This window comes from Ammodytes marinus, assembly GCF_949987685.1.
Source record: "Ammodytes marinus genome assembly, chromosome: 9".
Classification (NCBI taxonomy): domain Eukaryota; kingdom Metazoa; phylum Chordata; class Actinopteri; order Uranoscopiformes; family Ammodytidae; genus Ammodytes; species Ammodytes marinus.
The window spans coordinates 27,859,579-27,879,144 of NC_137213.1; the positions used below are offsets into that span (position 1 = coordinate 27,859,579).

At 38.4% G+C, this 19,566-nt stretch overlaps 3 protein-coding genes across 3 annotated transcripts in view; 1 reads left to right on the forward strand and 2 right to left on the reverse strand.

Annotated features, from left to right (window-relative positions):
* The window catches only part of LOC307254951 (enhancer of polycomb homolog 1-like), a 45,203-nt gene extending 44,590 nt beyond the window's left edge, over nucleotides 1-613 (reverse strand). The window contains exon 1 of the mRNA XM_080033526.1: nucleotides 316-613. The gene's annotated coding sequence lies outside the window, so the exon portion shown is untranslated. The remainder of the gene's footprint in view (nucleotides 1-315) is intronic.
* The window catches only part of LOC307255649 (arylsulfatase I-like), a 225,129-nt gene that overhangs the window by 72,552 nt on the left and 133,011 nt on the right, over nucleotides 1-19,566 (forward strand). The window lies entirely within an intron of this gene.
* LOC307255880 (integrin beta-1-like) overlaps nucleotides 2,009-19,566 on the reverse strand; it is a 30,955-nt gene continuing 13,397 nt past the window's right edge. The window contains exons 2-16 of the mRNA XM_080034691.1: nucleotides 18,504-18,570; nucleotides 17,084-17,169; nucleotides 16,006-16,228; nucleotides 14,059-14,229; nucleotides 13,117-13,355; nucleotides 12,545-12,700; nucleotides 11,473-11,568; nucleotides 11,188-11,277; nucleotides 10,477-10,617; nucleotides 9,899-10,101; nucleotides 8,859-9,100; nucleotides 7,935-8,157; nucleotides 6,480-6,715; nucleotides 5,491-5,657; nucleotides 2,009-3,788 (exon numbers count right to left, since the gene is read on the reverse strand). Coding sequence (XP_079890817.1) covers nucleotides 3,723-3,788; nucleotides 5,491-5,657; nucleotides 6,480-6,715; nucleotides 7,935-8,157; nucleotides 8,859-9,100; nucleotides 9,899-10,101; nucleotides 10,477-10,617; nucleotides 11,188-11,277; nucleotides 11,473-11,568; nucleotides 12,545-12,700; nucleotides 13,117-13,355; nucleotides 14,059-14,229; nucleotides 16,006-16,228; nucleotides 17,084-17,169; nucleotides 18,504-18,570 — 2,406 coding nt within the window. The 3' untranslated portion in view covers nucleotides 2,009-3,722. The remainder of the gene's footprint in view (nucleotides 3,789-5,490; nucleotides 5,658-6,479; nucleotides 6,716-7,934; nucleotides 8,158-8,858; nucleotides 9,101-9,898; nucleotides 10,102-10,476; nucleotides 10,618-11,187; nucleotides 11,278-11,472; nucleotides 11,569-12,544; nucleotides 12,701-13,116; nucleotides 13,356-14,058; nucleotides 14,230-16,005; nucleotides 16,229-17,083; nucleotides 17,170-18,503; nucleotides 18,571-19,566) is intronic.

The following is a 19,566-nucleotide window of genomic DNA, read 5'->3' on the forward strand; positions in this document are numbered from 1 at the left end:
CTGCCATTAATGTAGCCTAACAACCAAGGAACTAGTCTAGATTGTGGGTATTTTGTTTTAATACAATGAAAAAAGCGCCCTATCCTTTGCCCCCTGAATAGATCGATACGTTTACACGCCTACCATCGCGTCGCTGTCAGTGTGATTTAGAAAAACTTAGTGCTGATTCGCATCCAGCTGACCAGCAAGGAATTTGATTGCGTGTATGAAATCATCTGATGCCAGAGAACACTGTTCTACCGATGGGCCCACATTTTTTTTCTTTTCTTTTCTAGATAAGACCATCGATAAAAACATGACAATGAATGTACTCACCGAGTCGATCATTTTTTAAACCAAACGTCCGTTAAAAAAAAGAAAAAAAAAGAAAGAAAGACAGAAAGGGTCAACAATTCTGCAAGTCAGAAGTTTAAAAAAAAAAAAGAAAAAAAAAACGCCAGGCAACACGACGCAGCTAGCCACACAGGGACCCAACTAACATTAACGTTAGCCACCAACACAGCTACTTCTCCTAGTCTAGTTGTATATAAAACAAATATATAAAAATACAAAATTGTGAGCTGCTATTTTGCCAGGATACGCCTCTGTCCGCTTTATATCCAGCCTTCGTCAAACGTCCGTCTTTCAATCGATGAAAAGTCACTGTTTTTCCTTGTCGATGAGAACCTGAAACTAGAGAGAGGTGGACACCAAAAGTGCTACTGTTGGGGGTTAACAACTTTGCTGTAAAACACGGCCCGTGATTGGACGGCGCAAGCCAACCAATCACCTGTGGAAGAGAATCTTGGCTCGTTACGTCACGTTCTACGGGGGATGGAACGCGGCGTGATTGGCTGAAAAGGAAAAAAATGTCACCGAGAATTCTGGACTGGGGGTATGTTTGGTTTCTTTATAGGTCCATGGTTTGGTGTGCTAGCTTTTAGCAGCTGTTTTGTATGTATGAGCCATTAAAGTCACATTTTCACAGTCATGTGTTTATTTGTTTTGAGGACAGGTTTCAAATTAGAACGGCCACTGGTTTGTGTTTAACCTATTAGGACATACAAAAAGATAATGTGTCTCTGTATGTGCAAGTAAGTCGACTGAAATGGTGATAGATAGATAGATAGATAGATAGATATGCCTATATATATTGTTTCAGAGAAAACAAAAACAGCTATAATCAAATAATATATAATATATAACCTTAGATGATATTTATGATGCTTATGATAGCCAAGGTTTCAAAATAGAACTGATCATCCCAATTTTCATTTACTTATAATTAGACTATGGATTAATGTGCCTGTAAATGCAGTGAAGTCGATTGGAAAAGGGCATGAAACACATCAACAGACCACCTCAAAAACTACACAAACTCACTGAGCAGAAATACAAAAATATTGCTAAATAGTAGCCTGCCCTTCTTTAGCGCAATACCATGGTAATCAGAAAGTGTTATTAATCTGTAATAAAATAGTCATAAGGGGTAAAACATGGCAAAAAATAACTCTATTTCACCTGATGTTTTTTCTCAGACTTTGTTATGCATGAGAACAAGATGTATAAAACAAAGTACTTACCAATGCTCCTGTATATAACTATTAAAAAGATGCCACGGCCTCTTAAGAACATACACTTTGGTTTTAAAACTTAAAAATACCTTCTGCAACATTGTGGCACTTGTAAACAAAGTCAATCAAAGGTATGACCAGGGATTGAAAGAAAAGTGTACTAAATTTGAACTCTTCTAAAAAAAAATCCATCTGGTAGGCTCATTTTACTGAGCCTACCATTGTATACTACTACAAATTGTCAGGGTTACCTACTGGGAATACATAAATTATCTATCAATAATCTTTGTCCTTTATCTTGAGTTTTTAATGAGGGACAGGAGCAGATAATGTGTTAAAAGATAAAAGTGTAAAAAAAATATGAGGCTAAACTAAAGAGACACACAGAACACACCAATGCGTAAAATAATAAATCCGCAAAGCAGCAGCAAATGAGCAATAACATGTTAACAATATAGGGGACAATTGTTTCCAATGTTTATTCAATAAATAATTTCAGAAATACAGAATTGCAAATGTGAATGTGTGTGATTTTTTAAAAAAAAGGCACTTAAAAAACAATGGTGACAGACAGGTGTCGTAACCTTTTCTTTCTTTCTTTTTTTTCTTTAAAACATTCTAATAGATCATTCCCCCCAACCAGTGATCTTTAAAACTAAATGACATTATTACACATTAATGTTCTTTTATCATTAGTTTTCAATATAAAACGTTTGATCAAAAAGCACCACAAGCGAATTGTGTGGAATTACTGACGTATATTTAAAAAAAAAAAAAAAAAGTAGGACCCTTCCTCCGATTCACATCCTACTAACAAGGCATTTCAAACATAAGCTAATTTAGTTTAGCAACATAAGGCTGGTTTTGCGTTGTGGATTTGGTAATGCTGTGAAGAATTAAGGACCTGAGTTGGCTTTAAATTAAGCAAGTAAAAAAACCTGGAGCGGGACAGTAACACTACTGTACACTGATATATTTTTTTTTAAAGGCAGTCCAAGAAATAAACATTTTCTCTAGACCATAATACACTTCAATTGATTGTTCCCATGGATTTAAGTCACTCAGATAAACAAAAACATAACCAAGGCCTTCTTCCATCCTGTGAATACATATGGCTTATTAACACAGACACTTAAACCTACTGTACACATTTCAATGCTACCACACAGCTGGCGCTACTATGAAGAGTTCTGATCCAAACAGACATTTATAGAAAGAACGATAGAACACTAACCCTGCGTTCCAAAGCACATACTATTTTCTTTTTCTATACTACATACTTAAAAACATGCTGGTTTGCCTACTAACTGTAAAAACATAATTGGGCATCCAGGTATTTTTGGCATGCTGCACATGTAATGCGACATCCTAATTCTTTTTCTCACATACTAAATAGTATGTACAGTAAGTATGGGTAACGCATATTGGAACGCAGGGTAAGCCAAAATGATTATTAATACAATGCGATCTTTGATCAGACAGCACTTAAAGGAATACTTCACCCATACAGAACCGGCGTTCTATCATTATAAAATCGCTACTATAATATAATGAATGAGGTTTGTCTTCCCTCAGTCTTCTCTTGGCCCAGCTGTCCTGTTAATCCTAACCCTACATTTTTACCGATGTCTTTAAGATCACCTGTGTAGATTGCCACTCACTCACTCAACTTTGTATACATGATAATTTGGATAGGAACTCTTCATGTTTTGCCCATTATCAACATCCGAATTTCAACCCCTTAACAAAACACTGATGGCTTGGTGGTTCTATTATTTAAAAAAGGCACAGCTACGTTTTGCCGACACCTTGCCTTTTGCTGTGGCGACAAAACAATTCATTTCAGCTCATCATTCTCTCAAATTCCGCAAAAAAAATTTAAAAAAAAATTAAAAAACAAAATGAAACCCACATTTATACAGACTGTACACATTTAAGACGATGCATAAGAAAAAAAATAAAAACACGTTAGTTAAAATGAAAACAGAAAAATAGTGGCAAAATGCATTGCTATCATTCGGTGACTACACAACCACAAAACAAAACAAAACAGTGAGCATTATAAAAAAAAAACTTCCCTCCCTCCCTGCCTCCCTCCCTCCCTCTCTCCATCCTCGGCCCAATCTTCTTTATTTCATACAGTGTTGTCACAAGGAAGGCAAAGCTCGATCAATTGCCCTCGTACCTTGGGTTGACGACGGTTGTTACGGCACTTTTGTAGATTGGATTCTCGCCCTAAAAGAGAGAGACACAGAAAGACAACAGGAGGAGTGAGTACAACAAGCTGTGTGAACTTTAACTCAGTGTAAAGGTGAAAACAAATCACAGCACTGTCAGTCGAGGGTGGGGTCACTGTAGCACAATCCCAATGCAGGTTAAAGGTGGAGTCAGTGATTCTGGAGAACAATTGATGACAAAAAATGTCTCTTTTGTCAAAATCAGTGAATATCTCCCGACGATCCCCTGACAACAAGCGTTCTCCAGATTCACTGTCCGAAGCAATTTGGTCAAACGTGTACTGTGTGTTCAGCCTAGGCTCTGTAAATGTCTGTGTATTAGCACTGGACTGGATTTTTTTCAGCACACTATTATAAGTTGTTAGTTTATTTATATGAAGAGTTTTTTCTTCAGGATATATATAGTCACTAACTTAAAAAATGCCCAAAATATTACTCCAGCCAACTACTAGAAAACAATTACTACATGCCAGTATCACAACACACAGTCACCACACCGGTCATTTTATTTAAAAAAGTCAGCCCAGGTGTAAAACTGCACACGTACATGCAAGTACACGACGCAAACAGGTGATACAAACTTGGACCTAAAAAGCAGCGGCTTTATCCCCATAGCTGGGGTTCTGGAACTGGTTAATGGGACACTTGTAAATGGGGTTCCCTTGCTAATGTGGAGGAGAAGAAAAAAGGGGGGAAGATGAAAGAGAAGAAATAAGAAATGTAGAAAGAAAGCAGTGTAAAAGGCAGAGCTTAAAGGAATACTTCACCCATAAGGAACCGGCGCTCTATCATTATAAAATCGCTATTATAATATAATGAATGAGGTTTTTCTTCCCTCAGTCTTCCCTTGGCCCAGCTGTCCTATTAATCCTAACCCTACTCTTTCTGCCTTTTCTCAGGCTAGGATGAACCGATTTCTAAAATTTTTGCACATTTATACTACATAGGATCTCAGAGTTCAACACACCTTCATATTTCCACTGGTGAAGTAGAGCTTTAATAGGACCTGGCCTTTCATCACAACTAATATAAGGACAGGGAAAGCGAGGGAGAAGAATTGTAGTTTTCCAGTGCTCACTAGCAGCCCTGCTCTGCTGCTACATTACATTGCCTTTTATGGTCGTGTAGTTGTGTCGTGTGAACAGTGAGAGGCAGCACCGTCAGCGGAGAGACAGCAGGCCGCTCCCACAGTGAGTTAACACCAGAGTGTGTGTGTGCGTGTGCGTGTGTGTGTGTGTGTGTAGTGTGTGTGTGTGTGTGTGTGTGTGTGTGTGTGTGTGTGTGTGTGTGTGTGTGTGCTGTTCATAAAGACTAAACAAAGAAGACAGAGGAGTAAAGGCCTCATAGCAGAAGATTCTCTCTGGACGTCCAACACTTCACTCTGATTTAACAGGGTTTCTACAGCTTAAATAAAGGTAGATTTAAGATATTCTTAATGCCACTCAGACTGAAATGAATGAAAATTTTTACAAAATTTAAACTCTAGAGATAAATATGTTAGAACTATTAAAAAAAAAAAAAAGGAATAAATAATTTTTGAGTTTGCTACTTCCGGTCACCATTCATTTGACCTGTGGAAGAGAGTGAAGCCTGCGCCCCCTGTATAAAAAGGTCCCATGCCTTTATCACTACAGCCTGCGCCCTGTATAAAAAGGTCCCATGCCTTTATCACTACAGTTCTGACCCACTCATTAACTCACCGTGTCCCACTTTGCGTTCATCTTCTCCTTCTCAAACTTGGCGAACTCTCGGCGGTCGTGGATGATCATGAGCAGCTTCCAGATGAGCAGCAGGGCCAGGCCGATCAGCACGATGCCCGCCACCACGCCCGCTACGATGGGGATGATGTCAGGGCCGGTCGGGCAGTCTAAGACAAGAGAACCACGCAAACACAACAAGGTCAATATTTTTGCTTTAAAAAAAAAAAAAAAGGTGCGCCGAGGAACTTTCAGTTTGTGTTGATTCTTACACCCCCCTTTGGACAAAAGTGGTAGTGTTTTTACTACGACAGCTGTAGTTCCTACTATATAAAAATAGCATTCTTTGCACTTGTGGTCTCGTTTGCTGTTACAGGTCATTTATGATCATCAGAGGAAAACATTGAACTGTTTCAGAAATATTTAATATAAGTTCCTTGTAGCTACTTTAATACTTTTTTTCCCTCATAAAAAATATATATTACAATCATGTTTATTTGCAAGCAGTTGTGTTTTTCTGATATTGCTGTGTTTGTTTGCATATTTGTATCGTTTTGTCCGCAAGCAAGAAGACACAATATAAAACATAAAAAAAAAAAAAAAAAAAACGCTCCATAGTGCCACTGCATCTTGTTGTAAACAAATAGTCCCACATGGTATCTTCAAGTAGGACCTTTCAGAAAAAACTAGTATCACAGTGTTAAATGACATATACTCACTCATTTATGCAAGTGTTTGATGACAAAAGCTGTCTGCTTTAAAAAAATGTCAGACTTGGGCGTAGTGGATAGGGCGCGTACCATATTGGCTCCGGCCTTCGTTGCAGTGGTCGCGGGTTCAAATCCGACCCGTGGACCTTTACTGCAGGTCATCCCCCCCTCTATCCCTCACCCCATTTCAACTCTATCTACTATCTACTATCTAATAAGGCTTAAAAAAATGCCATAAAATAAAATAAAATGAATGCTTAAAGTGTAGCAGTGCATTCCTACCGGGCGTCTGGACCACGTACACCTCGTTGGTCTTGTTGCGGACAGCGTATGTGAAGTAGACCCAGCAGTCGTCTTCGTCCCGCTCTTTGCAGATGGTGATGGGATACGTCTGGGTCGGGATGGGGAGTTTGTCCCGCGTTTCCACCGGCACCAGATCAAAGTAGTCGCAGTTTTTAGTGTCGCAAGGCTTCTTGTCCTTGTCCTTGGAGGGGAACTGTCTGCACAGCACACAATCTCTGGCAAAACAAAGATGGAGGGAGGGTTGGTCCAATATCTATGTTGTATTATGTGTATATTGTAATAGCTAGTGTATGTGTGAGTTTGTGTGTCTGTGTGTGTATGTGTGAGTGAGTGTGTGTATGTGTGTGTATGTGTGAGTGAGTGAGTGTGTGTATGTGTGTGTATGTATTTGTGTATGTCTCTGTGTATGTCTATGGTGGTGGGAGGGTTGGGTTCTTTTCATTTTCTTCTCTTGATTTTATTAGCTGTTTTTATCTGTATTTTTCTGTTGTTGTTTTTATTCGTTGTAAGGCACTCTGAGCTACTCTTGAGTATGAAAGCGCGATATAAATGAAAATTGATTGATTGATTGATTATAGTTATTATAGGGAAATAACAGCTTGTTTTTGAAGAGGCTGTCTGTTTTTTTTATTAAAAAATAATAATTATATCCTAAAGGGACACGGATTATATGTAATTAAAAAGGTGCAGTGTGTAATATTAGAAGAATGTGGCGGCATCTAGTGGTGAGATTCTAGATTGCAACGCTCCCTTGCCAACTCCTCCCTTTGGAGTATTTACAGAAGCTACGGTGGCCTTCAAGGACAGGAAGCTAGTAACTAAAGCCATCATCCACAACTGGCCTTTAACCTATAACCTGAAATGTTATTTCAACTGATATGACAAGCCTCATACATTTTAAGATCTATGAAGTATCCATTACTAGTTTCTTTTAATTTTAATATCACAGCAAGTTAACAAAAAAAGTATTTACGTAATAAAGAAAAAAAAACGTATTTGCACGAATAATACAAACACTAATATTACTAGTATAAGTTTATATTTCTAGCTAAGCGTGCCATGCAATCAGACTCACTTGTGTTCAGCACATACTGTGACAAGTGGGAATCTTTACATTTTAAGATCTATGAGTATCCATTACTATTTATTTTTTTATCAAAGTAAGTTAACAAAAAAGGTATTTACCCATCAAAACAACAAAACAAACTTATTTGCAATTACACTAATAATACAAACACTATTATTACTAGTATAAGTTTATATTTCTAGCTAAGCGTGCCATGCAATCAGACTGACTTGTGTCCAACGCAGACTCCGGAAGCAAGTTAATAGAAAAGTATTTTACGTAACAAAGAAGAAAAAAAGCATATTTGCATTTGCACTAATAGTACACACACTATTAGTATTAGCTTCTATTTGTAGCTCCAGACTTACTTGTGCGCTATGCAGACTCCGGGGCAGGTGGGGCAGATCTCACATGTGGGACCCTGGAACCCAGTGTCGGTGCATTTGCAGGTTCCACACTCACAGATGCCGCGGCCGTTACAGATCTGACCGTTCTTAGCCAGACAGCTGGAGGTGTCCTCTGAGCAGTCGCACGCGCTGCCGGAGTAGTTGGCGTCGCAGATGCATTTCCTGCAGTCACAGCGCCCGTGTCCTGGTGGGAAAAAAAAACAGGCAATAAGTAAAGAGTTAACAGTGAGTTTAAATTATCATTGGTGGGGTAGTGGATAGAGCGTGTACCATATTGGCTCCGGCCTTTGTTGCAGTGGTCGCAGGTTCAAATCTGACCCGTGACCTTTACTGCAGGTCTCTCTCTCTCTCTCTCTCTCTCTCTCTCTCTCTCTCTCTCTCTCTCTCTCTCTCTCTCTCTCTCTCTCTCTCTCTCTCTCTCTCTCTCTCTCTCTCTCTCTCTCTCTCTCTCTCTCTCTCTCTCTCTCTCTCTCTCTCTCTCTCTCTCTCTCTCTCTCTCTCTCTCTCTCTCTCTCTCTCTCTCTCTCTCTCTCTCTCTCTCTCTCTCTCTCTCTCTCTCTCTCTCTCTCTCTCTCTCTCTCTCTCTCTCTCTCTCTCTCTCTCTCTCTCTCTCTCTCTCTCTCTCTAATAAAGCTTAAAAATAACAAGGATTGTTTTTAACATTGAAAAGTGCTCATTGTTAAATGGTAAATGGATTTGACTTGTAATACGCTTATTTAGCCGATTTTCTCAGCCTCAAAGCGCTTTACATTTCTTACCACAAGCACACACACACACACACACACACACACACACACACACACACACACACACACACACACACACACACACACACACACACACACACACACACACACACACTTTATTAATTATTCTTAGCCTCACCTCCACAGATCTTGTTGTTGTGGCGATCACAGTTGAAGTTGTCACACTCGCAGTACTTCCCGCTGTAGATCTCGGCGGGGTTCTCTCTCTTCTTGCACTCGCAGGTTCCACACACACAGTCCCCGTTGTTGCTGCAGATGTCCGTTCCGTTCTGGTCTAGTCTGCAGTTCAGATCCAGGTCTTCAGAACGCACCTCGTCTTTGTTGCACTCACAGAGGCGCCCGATACGGCCCTCGTTACACCTGGGGGAAATAAACATTTTACCATTTTACTAACAATGTGTGTTATTAAAGACCTACTTCACCGGTGGAAATATGAAGGTGTACTGAACTCTGAGATCCTATTTAGTATAAAAGGAGCAAACATTTTAGAAATCGGTTCATCCTGGCCTGAGAAAAGGCAGAAAGAGTGTTTTATGGTCTCACTGTCTAAAACTACATTTTCCTACATGGGACATCACACGTTAGGATTAGGATTAACAGGACAGCAGGGCCAAGGGACGACTGAGGGAAGAAAAACCTAATTCATTATATTATAATAGCGGTTTTATAATGATAGAACGCTGGTTCCGTATGGGTGAAGTATTCCTTTAAGGTGGAACATTATGAGAAGAAAGAGGGATCTTCTCATCTACTAAACCATGTACCATAACGGCGAGCTATTCATTCACACATATTTCACTTCGCACATGTTTTCGAATTAAAGAAGTAAAAATTATGGTTGGGAACTGAAAACCCACAGACCTTTAAAGGGTGGAGTCAGAGATTTGTTTTTACAGAGCCTAGGCAGCGCACACACAGTACTTAAGACAGGTAGTGAATGCTAAGGAGATATTCACTGATTTTGACAAAAAGAATCGCTGACTCCACCTTTAATTCCACAGTACAACCGCACTGATGTAAGTGAATGGTTGTGACTGAATACTTTATTTTTATTTTTTAAAACTTTAATTATACAGGTAAATCCCATTGAGACCAGAGACTCTTTTTCAAGGGAGACCTGTTCCCATTCCCACGTTCCCATTCACACATAATACTCACTTGCAGGCTCCGCACTGGAATGTCCCCTGGCCGCTGTCACACTTGGGACTGTTGTCTTCTCCCTTTGAGGCGCACTCACAGTCACAGATGAAGTTGAGAACCACCTCCACCTCTTCAGTGAAGCCCAGAGGTTTGATCTTAATGGTTTCCGGTTTGCCGTGAGACGGACACTTCTGGGACTCGATGGAAACCTCGAATTGCACCTTTAAAAACACACAACAGTTAGAGGGACGTGTGGGGTGTGTGTGTGTGTGTGTGTGTGTGTGTGTGTGTGTGTGTGTGTGTGTGTGTGTGTGTGTGTGTGTGTGTGTGTGCACATGGTTTCATTTTCAAGTCTCAGATTATTTATTCTGTGTTGTGCTTCTCATGTATTGTTTGATTTGAAGTTGGCTGTGTTCAAAAAGCCATACTAACGTCCTCCCTCCTACATACTCAACATGTTTATACTACATACTGTCTACTTAACGAACTATCAAATTAACAATGGAACCACCGACCCTATAGTTGCCCTATAGTTAGCCCCTATCCACTTCGCCACAACCCCCTTTAACAACACACAACCAAGCTGAGGTGTGTACCTGGTCTCCGATGGATATGTTGGAGCACTTGCGTCCGTTCTCTCCGGTTCCCACCACTCCGTTCTTACACTTGGACTTGTAGCTGATGGAGACGCCCTCTGGCAGACGCCCGTTCTCCAGGATCACCTCCGAGGACAGAGACTGCACACAACAACACAGAGACAACCATTACTCTAACTATACTAGGCTAGAACATGGAGCAAAAACAGTGCAATACATTTTATTTTATATTTTTTTAGTGCATGTTTCTCTATATATTTTAAATCAAATCTAATCACCTCAAGAGGACAGAGACTGCACACATCAACACAGATAAAACAATTACTATACAAGGCTAAAACGTGGAGCAAAAACCGTGCATAAAAGAGTGAGTAGAGAAATGAACCTGTGCGCACAAGGATCAATGCAAAATTTTGTGCAAATAATTTTTTTTTTTAATACAATAAGTAACAATTACTATAGGCTAGTTGTATAGTTTGAGGTAACAATAGTGCACCTTTTAGTATAGAAAATATCACGGACACTGTTTTAAAGTGACTGTCTGTGGACAATTTAAAAACATTTATTGCGTGGAATCAAAATTAAGTGTCCCACACAATGTTATAGGTGTTTGTATTTTGTGTAAACATGCAAATATAGTAAAGGGAAATATATCAAGTACATTTGTAGAAAAGTTAATTAAAGTTAATCTCTTTATCCATCTGGACTCACGTTGTAAGCGTCGATAATGAGTTTGATCACGTTGCTGGAGTTGGAGGACAGCGTGCCCACAGCTGATTTGGGAATGAGATTTTTCAACTCCTGTAAAAAAAAACAAAAAAAAAAACATTAAGACAAAAGGTTAGAACACAAGGAAAAACTGTTAATGTGCATCAGACTAATAATTTATAAAAAATAATTTGTTTTTAATAACATGCCTGGTTAAAATAAAAAAGGTAAAATAATAAAAAAAATAATAATAAAAAAATGTATTATTTGGGAAACTCAAAAGTTTACCTTGTAAACCGGCTGGAATTCCTCAGTGACGGCAAAGATGGTCTGGATGTTGTTATCGCTGAGTTTCTGAACCAAATGAGCGATGGATGGGTAGTCCTGTCAAGAGATTCAACAACATAGAATTTATAATACAAAACAAATATGTGCAGATACCCTGAAACTGCACTTGTACTTACAGATATTCGAACCAGAGAGCACAGAGTATCACTTTATGTTCAATAAACATACACAAAGAAAACATGAATGAGTGACACACATTCTATGTTTGGGTTGTAATACAGCTCTCTGCATGTCCTTCCCCTCTCTGCCCCATTTCACCTCTGTCTCTCCACAATGTCTAATAAAAGCCAAAAATGCCCCCAAAATAATCTTAAAAAAAAATATATATATATATATTATTATTATGACTCTCTGGTACATACATAGTAGTGGCTCATGGTGTAATTTGCACTTTTACCTGTTATTTTGTATTTGAATAAATAAATATGTTATCTATAAAAAATAACAAAGTCATAAAAACAGAACATGTGCTGAGTCAATTCACGATACATAATGAATGATCAATAAATTATCAAACCACCACTACCCTCCCCACAGAGGCTAAGTCCTCTTCACAGCAGAATCCATGTCATTCCTCTCTCTGCCCCATTTCATCTCTTTCTCTCAACACTGTCTAATAACAGCAAGAAATGCCCCCAAAATAATCTTAAAGGTGCAGTGTGTAATATGACATCATCAAGAAAGTTCTACAAAGTTCTAGAATGCAACACTACCTGGGTAACCCCAACCCTTTCGAATAATAACAGAAGCTACAGTGGCCTTCAAGGACAAGAACAATTCTAAATTTTAAACAATGCATCTGATGACATTCCAACTATGACACTTTCAAGATGGCGGCACTAGGCCTTGGTCCAAAATATGCAGAAATATGGACATATAAATATGGAGAAAAACAAAATCAAAAAATGTTACTTTCTACAAAATCTGCTAGGAAATAAAACCCAAAATTCTACACACTGCAGGTTTAAAAAAATAAAAATAATAATAATGCTTCTGACTCTGCGGTACGTACATAGTAGTGGCTCATGGTGTACATGTCGTTCTCCAGATGACACTTGCCGTCGTTGGGCAGAACGATTCCGCCCAGTTTACCGTCTCCGGCGAAGTGGAACCCAGCGTCGGTGGAGAACACCAGCAGACGAGTCACGTTCCTCCAGCCGATTTGATTCTGAGAACACACAGACAAAAAATATTTATCTCAATGATACTTTAAGAACACAGGTGGAGTAAGCTATCCCGGAGAATTCTTGTTTTGCGAAAATCACTTTGTCAAAATCAGTGAATATCTCAATCTGCTACCTGTCCGTTATGTGTGTGCGCGCTGAAAAAAAATCCAGTGTTAATACTAGGGGGTGTGCACGTGAACACATATACACGTGTAACCGTTTGGTAAATCATAACCGTTTAGGAAAAATAAAAAAATTAAAAACCTTTTTTTTTTTTTTTTTAACAAACATTTTCTTTGGAAAATTATTATTGTTTCCAGGAGTGGTGGGCGATGTGAGCTACTGTAGGCTACATAAAAATAAAGCAATAAATAAAAGTAAACCAGTAGAAAGCTGTAGTGTAAAAGCTCTCTCTCACCTCACAGACAGCGACCTGCATGATGGCATCAAAGCCGCCCTCTGGAGAGTCCAGGTTTCCAGAGATCTGCTGCTGACTGACCAGAGTGTTGAAGGTGTCTCCGTTGCTGGTGAGCTTCAGCACGTTCTTGTAGCTGAAGGGACTGGTGCAGTTCTGGTTCCCAGTGCACGGGTTCAGCATCCGGGCCGGAGTCGTGCTGATGTAAGGCATCACTGTCTTCTCCACAAAGGAACCAAAGCCTAGAAATAAAAAATAATATTAGATATGAATAGTTTACATACAAATACAAAAAGTTAATAAATAAAATAATTCAAATAAAATTTATTAAATTAATTAAAAACTAGTTATTGTTTAAAGAAATGTTAAATCAGGGCCCTTTGAAATAGATTTTTTTTTATTTTTTTTTCAAAATTCTGTTTTATAATTTCCTAAATTTTACATTTAAATTTTTCTGAATTCCGTAAAAAAAAAAAATCCAATTCCGATTTTGAATTTATTTCATCATCAGAACGATTGTCTAATTAATGTGACTGAATAAAATGTGGCCTGTCCTGTGTTGATCAAAGACAAGACATACTGTAGCTGTGCATGTGAGTCTGGCTGAGGATGCTTTAAATTTGGGGCAGAAAATGAAATTTCACACAAATTATGTCAATTTCTGCAGTATTCCCTGTTTTATTGCCCAAGTCCGTCTGAATTTTCTTAAACACATAAATCTTAAAAAGGCCCTATACAATATTATTGACATTACAGTGGACCTTTATGCTACTTTAAGGTATTTGTTTCTTAGGATCCTGATACCATTTGTTTGTTTTTAATTTTTTTCCTTTTTTACTGTTCATTCATTTTATTTAGTTTGTTTAATTTTTAAACATGTTCAATAAAGATTAAAAAAAAAAAAAAAAAAAAAAAAAAAAAAAAAAGGAGTCAAGTTTTCTTTACCGATTTTGAAATCTGAGGTGATCTTCTTCATTTCCTCCATGAGCTGCGTGCCGAGGTTCTTGACGTTTTCCAGATCGTCTTTCATGGAGAAGGAAAGGTCCATGAGGTAGTACAGGTCGATGGGATAGTCCTCCGCACGCTTGAACGTCAGGTCAAAGGTCTGGGGCTCGCCTTAAAGGGGGAAGAAATAACATTTTATCTTGGGATTTAAGAGATTGAAGAAATACCATTTTAACCTACCTCAAATATTATTTAGAAATCAGAAAAGACAAGATCAGATAAAAATGATTCTATGACAAGGGGTGAGTGGGGGGTGGGGGGAGGAATTACATTTTATCTTTGAATTTAAGAGAATGGAAAGACAGCAAAAACATTACAACCTGCTTCACACACCATACACACAGATAATGCCATTGAAACTGAAAGACCAAATCTAAAAAAATAAATGTTTTTTTAGTTATTTTGGAGGAGCAAGCTTGGAATCTGGTATCTATTTTTTCAGATTTTTATTCTTTTTTTCTTTCACATTTAAAAAAAAAAAAAAAAAAAATATTTGCATAAAACTGATTTGTAAAAAAAAAAAAAATAAGAAAATATAAAGAAAAAATTTGAATATTTATTAAAAATAAAACACTTTCTTGCCCACGTCAACAGTTTTTCAAAATACCTTTCTCCTGCTCTCTCAAAACATTTGAAGATTTGGGGACAGACTTCTTATTAGAATTAGTACTAATAGCAGTGTTTCCCCCAGCGCTTTATAGTTAAGGCGGCCGCCTTAGCAAAACCGGCCCCCCGCCTTGACTACTGACCGACCAAAAAAAAAAAAAAAATTAAATCTTTATTTTTTTATTTTTAGTGCTGCACAATTAATGTACTAGCAAGCGCGATGTGTGATTTTTCATGGTCAGAAATGCGCGAAAGGCCGTGATTTGCGGTAAATAAATGTGCACATATGTCTCCAAGCGTTTCTCTCTGCTCAGACTATCAGCTGCTCTGTGTCGGGGGCTCTGCGCGCGCGACCGTCCCGCGCTGCGCGCGACTACGGCATGTACGCGGGAAACGAGCAGCAGCAAACCGACATTTAACCTGTGGCGATAATAAACGCAGTGCGGTTCTATGGGGATATTTAGCTGAACAGAAAGAAGTGCTCTGCAAAGCTAGACTAGTTTAAAACTCCACATCACCGTGGCAACACAACTTATCGGCTCATACAGCGCAGAGAAAAGTCTGATACATGCATGAGAGTGATGGCCCAGGCACCTTTCAGTAAGTTTACAGAAGTGCACACTGTAACTGTCTTTGAAATGCCTTTAGTCATTTTAAGGGGAAAACACTTTGTATTATTTCAATAATTGAATTATTTTTCAAACAGCATGCTTGTGTAGCCATACAAGATTTATTTTTCTGAATTTTAAATGCTGCTTTATTTTTATGTTTTAAATTTGGAAATACATGTTCCAAAACAACCAATAACCTCTGTATTTAAAAAGAAATCAAGCAAGTAGGCTAATAATAACCATATATGAATTAATCGCATCACAGTATGCCTATTGTCCACAATAATCTCACAACAGCCCCCCATCCAAAAAGGAACTTTAAAAAGCACTTTGATACACATGTTAAGTGTATGGTCCATTATTTGTATTTAGTGTGTCTGCATGGTATTGCACCAAAACAGTAGAACTTTTCTTTAATTGTATTTTGTACCGTCTGCATGTTTGCACAAAATGTGCACATAGCAAACAAAATTGCACAACTGTAAGGTCAGTGTCATTCAAATAAACAGAACCATTTCTTTAGGGCGCATTGGCATCTTTGAGCAAAATACCCCCAAAATTTTCCTCCTGTGCGGCTTGACAGTGACCACCTTGACTAAGACATTTCCTGGGGGAAACACTGAATAGTATAAATAGTATAGTACTAGTAGTAACAGTACTTAGTATTTACCTGATCTGAGAGTGAGGGTGATTTTCTGCGGCGCTATCTGTGTGATCTGCTCAGGCGACAGTTTCTTCCCATCGTCCTTGTTTCGGTTGGTGACGGGTTTGTTCATGTTGACGTCCTGCTTTCCTCGTGGATTCTCAATCTTGGCCACGGCACACCCTCTCTTCTTGAGTGACTCCACATCGTCACAGCGAGCCGACTTGGCTTCACCCACTGTGTGAAAGGCCTGAAGCGCACAGCACGAGAGGGTTTGGTTAGGGTCGTTTTGAATGGTAGTCAAGTCAATTCAACTTTATTATCAATTTCTGCAAGTGTGCCAAACATACAGAGGAATCCAAATTACACTTCTCCCATTTTAAGTCACACTTTGTCAATAGTACCTTGAAATTAACATGAACCAACTTCGTAAATATGTTTCCTTAGACCTAAGCTTTGTCTAAAGAAACTGTGTGTCTGTGTGTGTGTGTGTGTGTGTGTGTGTGTGTGTGTGTGTGTGTGTGTGTGTGTGTGTGTGTCTGTGTGTGTTAGTTTTGGTGTTTTTTTCAACAGATAAACACACAATTAATTTTCAGGATCTCGCGTGTAAAGAACATTTTTAAACCAATGGCTGGCGCTGGAATGGATCTGTTGTACTTTAAGTGTCTGTTGTTTGTTGTTATTGTTCTCGAGCAGCAGGAGAAAATGAGAAACAGATTATTGGGAAGCTTTAATGAGAGTATATATATTGGACGCACATGTTAAAACCAAAAGGCAAAGTGGAGGAGAACTCGACAAAGAACTCCAGTCAAAACAAAAATAGTGTTCTTGACCTAATTCTACAAAAGAGCACATGACCCACAAAGGCTTTTTGTTTTCTACTCTGCATCTAGCCTCACACATCAAATAAGATTAATTTACAAGATTAAAAACAACAGTAATACAAGACAAAGATTTTTCCAAAGACATCAAGTTTGCGGGGATGTATACAGGAAAAAAAATGTGCAAAAGAGTAGGTGAAATAACCCTCAGTTTAGTTCATCTCAAATCACACAAGGAATTTAAATAATGAACTAGTATTTTTACAGTGTTTTATCCAACTCACTTCATCTGAGCACCAGCCACACGTCGCAGCGACCTGGATGCATTCTCCACAGGACTGAGCGTTGGCCTTGATGCAAACGCTCCCCTCTGAAACACACAACACATGAAAACTATTGTATAATATCTTGCTTAAACCTGCAGTGTGTAGAATTTGGGGTTTTATTTCCTAGCAGATTTTGTAGAAAGTAATTATAATATCCTTAAGTACATTTAATTTAGTGCACAATAGCTGAATTTTTTTTTTTGAATTATAATTTTTTCCCTTAGAAAGGGTCTCATATATGTCCATATTTCTGCATATTTTGGACCAAGGCCTAGTGCCGCCATCTTGAAAGTGTCATAGTTGGAATGTCATTAGGTGCATTGTTTAAAATTTAGAATTGTTCTTGTCCTTGAAGGCCACTGTAGCTTCTGTTATTATTCGAAAGGGGTGGGGTTACCCAGGGAGCATTGCATTCTAGAACTTTGTAGAACTTTCTTGATGATGTCATATTACACACTGCACCTTTAATTTACTTTTAGATTTGTCTACCTATTTTCTTGTTATAATGCTATCCTATTTTATATATAATTGTTTTTATTGAAGAAACTAACTCAGGGAGATTCGCACAAGAATCCCAATGTATCTTTACTGTTTTGTACCTGTGCAAATGGCAATAAACATACATTCTTCTTCTTCTTCTGAAAAGTTCCTTTAAAGCCACGATGACCCAACACAATGTTTCCATTAGCTCATTGACTCAAACCAGCTGCTGAGGCGGGTTTGGCTTCATCACAGCTTCCCCTCTCCCAGTTCAGACCAACTGAGTCATGCTGAGAAAAGCTCCGGGCTCTTCACCAACTTATGACTTCAGCTATGAACCTTTAAAAGCCTCCCACCAGCGACCAAAGGGACCCACACTATCATGAAACTATGAGTGAGTGAGTGAGTGAGTGAGTGAGTGAGTGAGTGAGTGAGTGAGTGAGTGAGTGAGTGAGTGAGTGAGTGAGTGAGTGAGTGAGTGAGTGAGTGAGTAGCACTGTGAATGCATTGTTCCTAAGAATTTGAAGGTTAAACCAAGAAATATTTGGACAAAAACAAATAGCATAGCAGCAACTGAGAAGTCAAATCATTATAGTCAACTTGCACATAAGGTTTAACAATGACTACATTTACATAAACAGCAATATTCCAATATTAACCCGGATATGGGATCAAGTTTGGGAGAAGATATCACCATTTTAACAGCGGGTTTCAATATGGACCTTAATCAAAATTAGCTGTGCAATTATATTGTGTAAACGTAGTCAAGGAATACTAATGCGACTGTTTTTAACTGAAGAGTGTGTTATAACGTGTCAGCTAAGAGCCAGTTTAATATTTAACAGTAAAGGAACAACAGCCAAATGTGAACCCATGAATAACAGGTCCTTGTTCTTACCTTGCTGTGCCCAGCTGCCTCCCAGCACCGCTGACAACGTTGCTATCAAAAGTATCCGCAGATCCATCTGGAACACAGAAGAATAACAATCATTTAGTATTGGAACATTAGAGGACATATTTAGTTATTCTTTTTATTCTCTTCCTCAATGTCTTTTTACCCTAGCACCTAGTAATCTCGTTTGGTGTGTTGTGTGTATGAGTATTTATCTTTTTGTAGGTGTGTTTTTTGATTTGTATGTATTTATTTGATCGTACTTGCTCGTATGTACAGTACAGGCCAAAAGTTTGGACACACCTTTTCATTCAATGCGTTTTCTTTATTTTCACGACTATTTACGTTGTAGATTCTCACTGAAGGCATCAAAACTTTGAAGGGACATATGGAATTATGTACTTAACAAAAAAAGTGTGAAATGACTCTTAAATAGGTCATATATTTTAGATTCCTCAAAGTAGGCACCCTTTGCTTTTTTGACAACGCTACAAACCCTTGGTGCTCTCTCAATGAACTTCATTAGGGAGTCACCTGAAATGGTTTAGCAAAGAATTCCACATGTGTTCATTCAAAGTTTTGATGCCTTCAGTGAGAATCTACATCGTAACTAGTCATAAAAATAAAGGAAACTCATTGAGCGTGTCCAAACTTTTGGCCTGTATTGTATTTTGTTAAAGCGCTTTGTAAACCATTGTTTTTAAAAAGGTGCTATACAAATAACGATAGTATTATATTATTATTATTATAAAGACATCGATCAGAAGCTGGTGAGAGGCTATCTGTGTTGTGCGTGTTGTTGTTTACAGCAGCAGGGCCCAATGTTTTGTTTACAGACATATTCTAGTCCTACGTTTGGTTTCAGGGGCCTCAACATTAATTCGTTTTTTTGAGTAATGATGATAGAATTATTCAATATTAAGAATTACATGTAGAGAAAATATGTTTTGTATATTAAAATGGCTCTGCAAATTTAATGAAATTTCCCTCCCCTGAAAACTGCATAGTGTACCTTTAAAGTAGGTGTACGCTTTCTATTACTAAGTGTTACCATCCTGTTGAAAAGTTG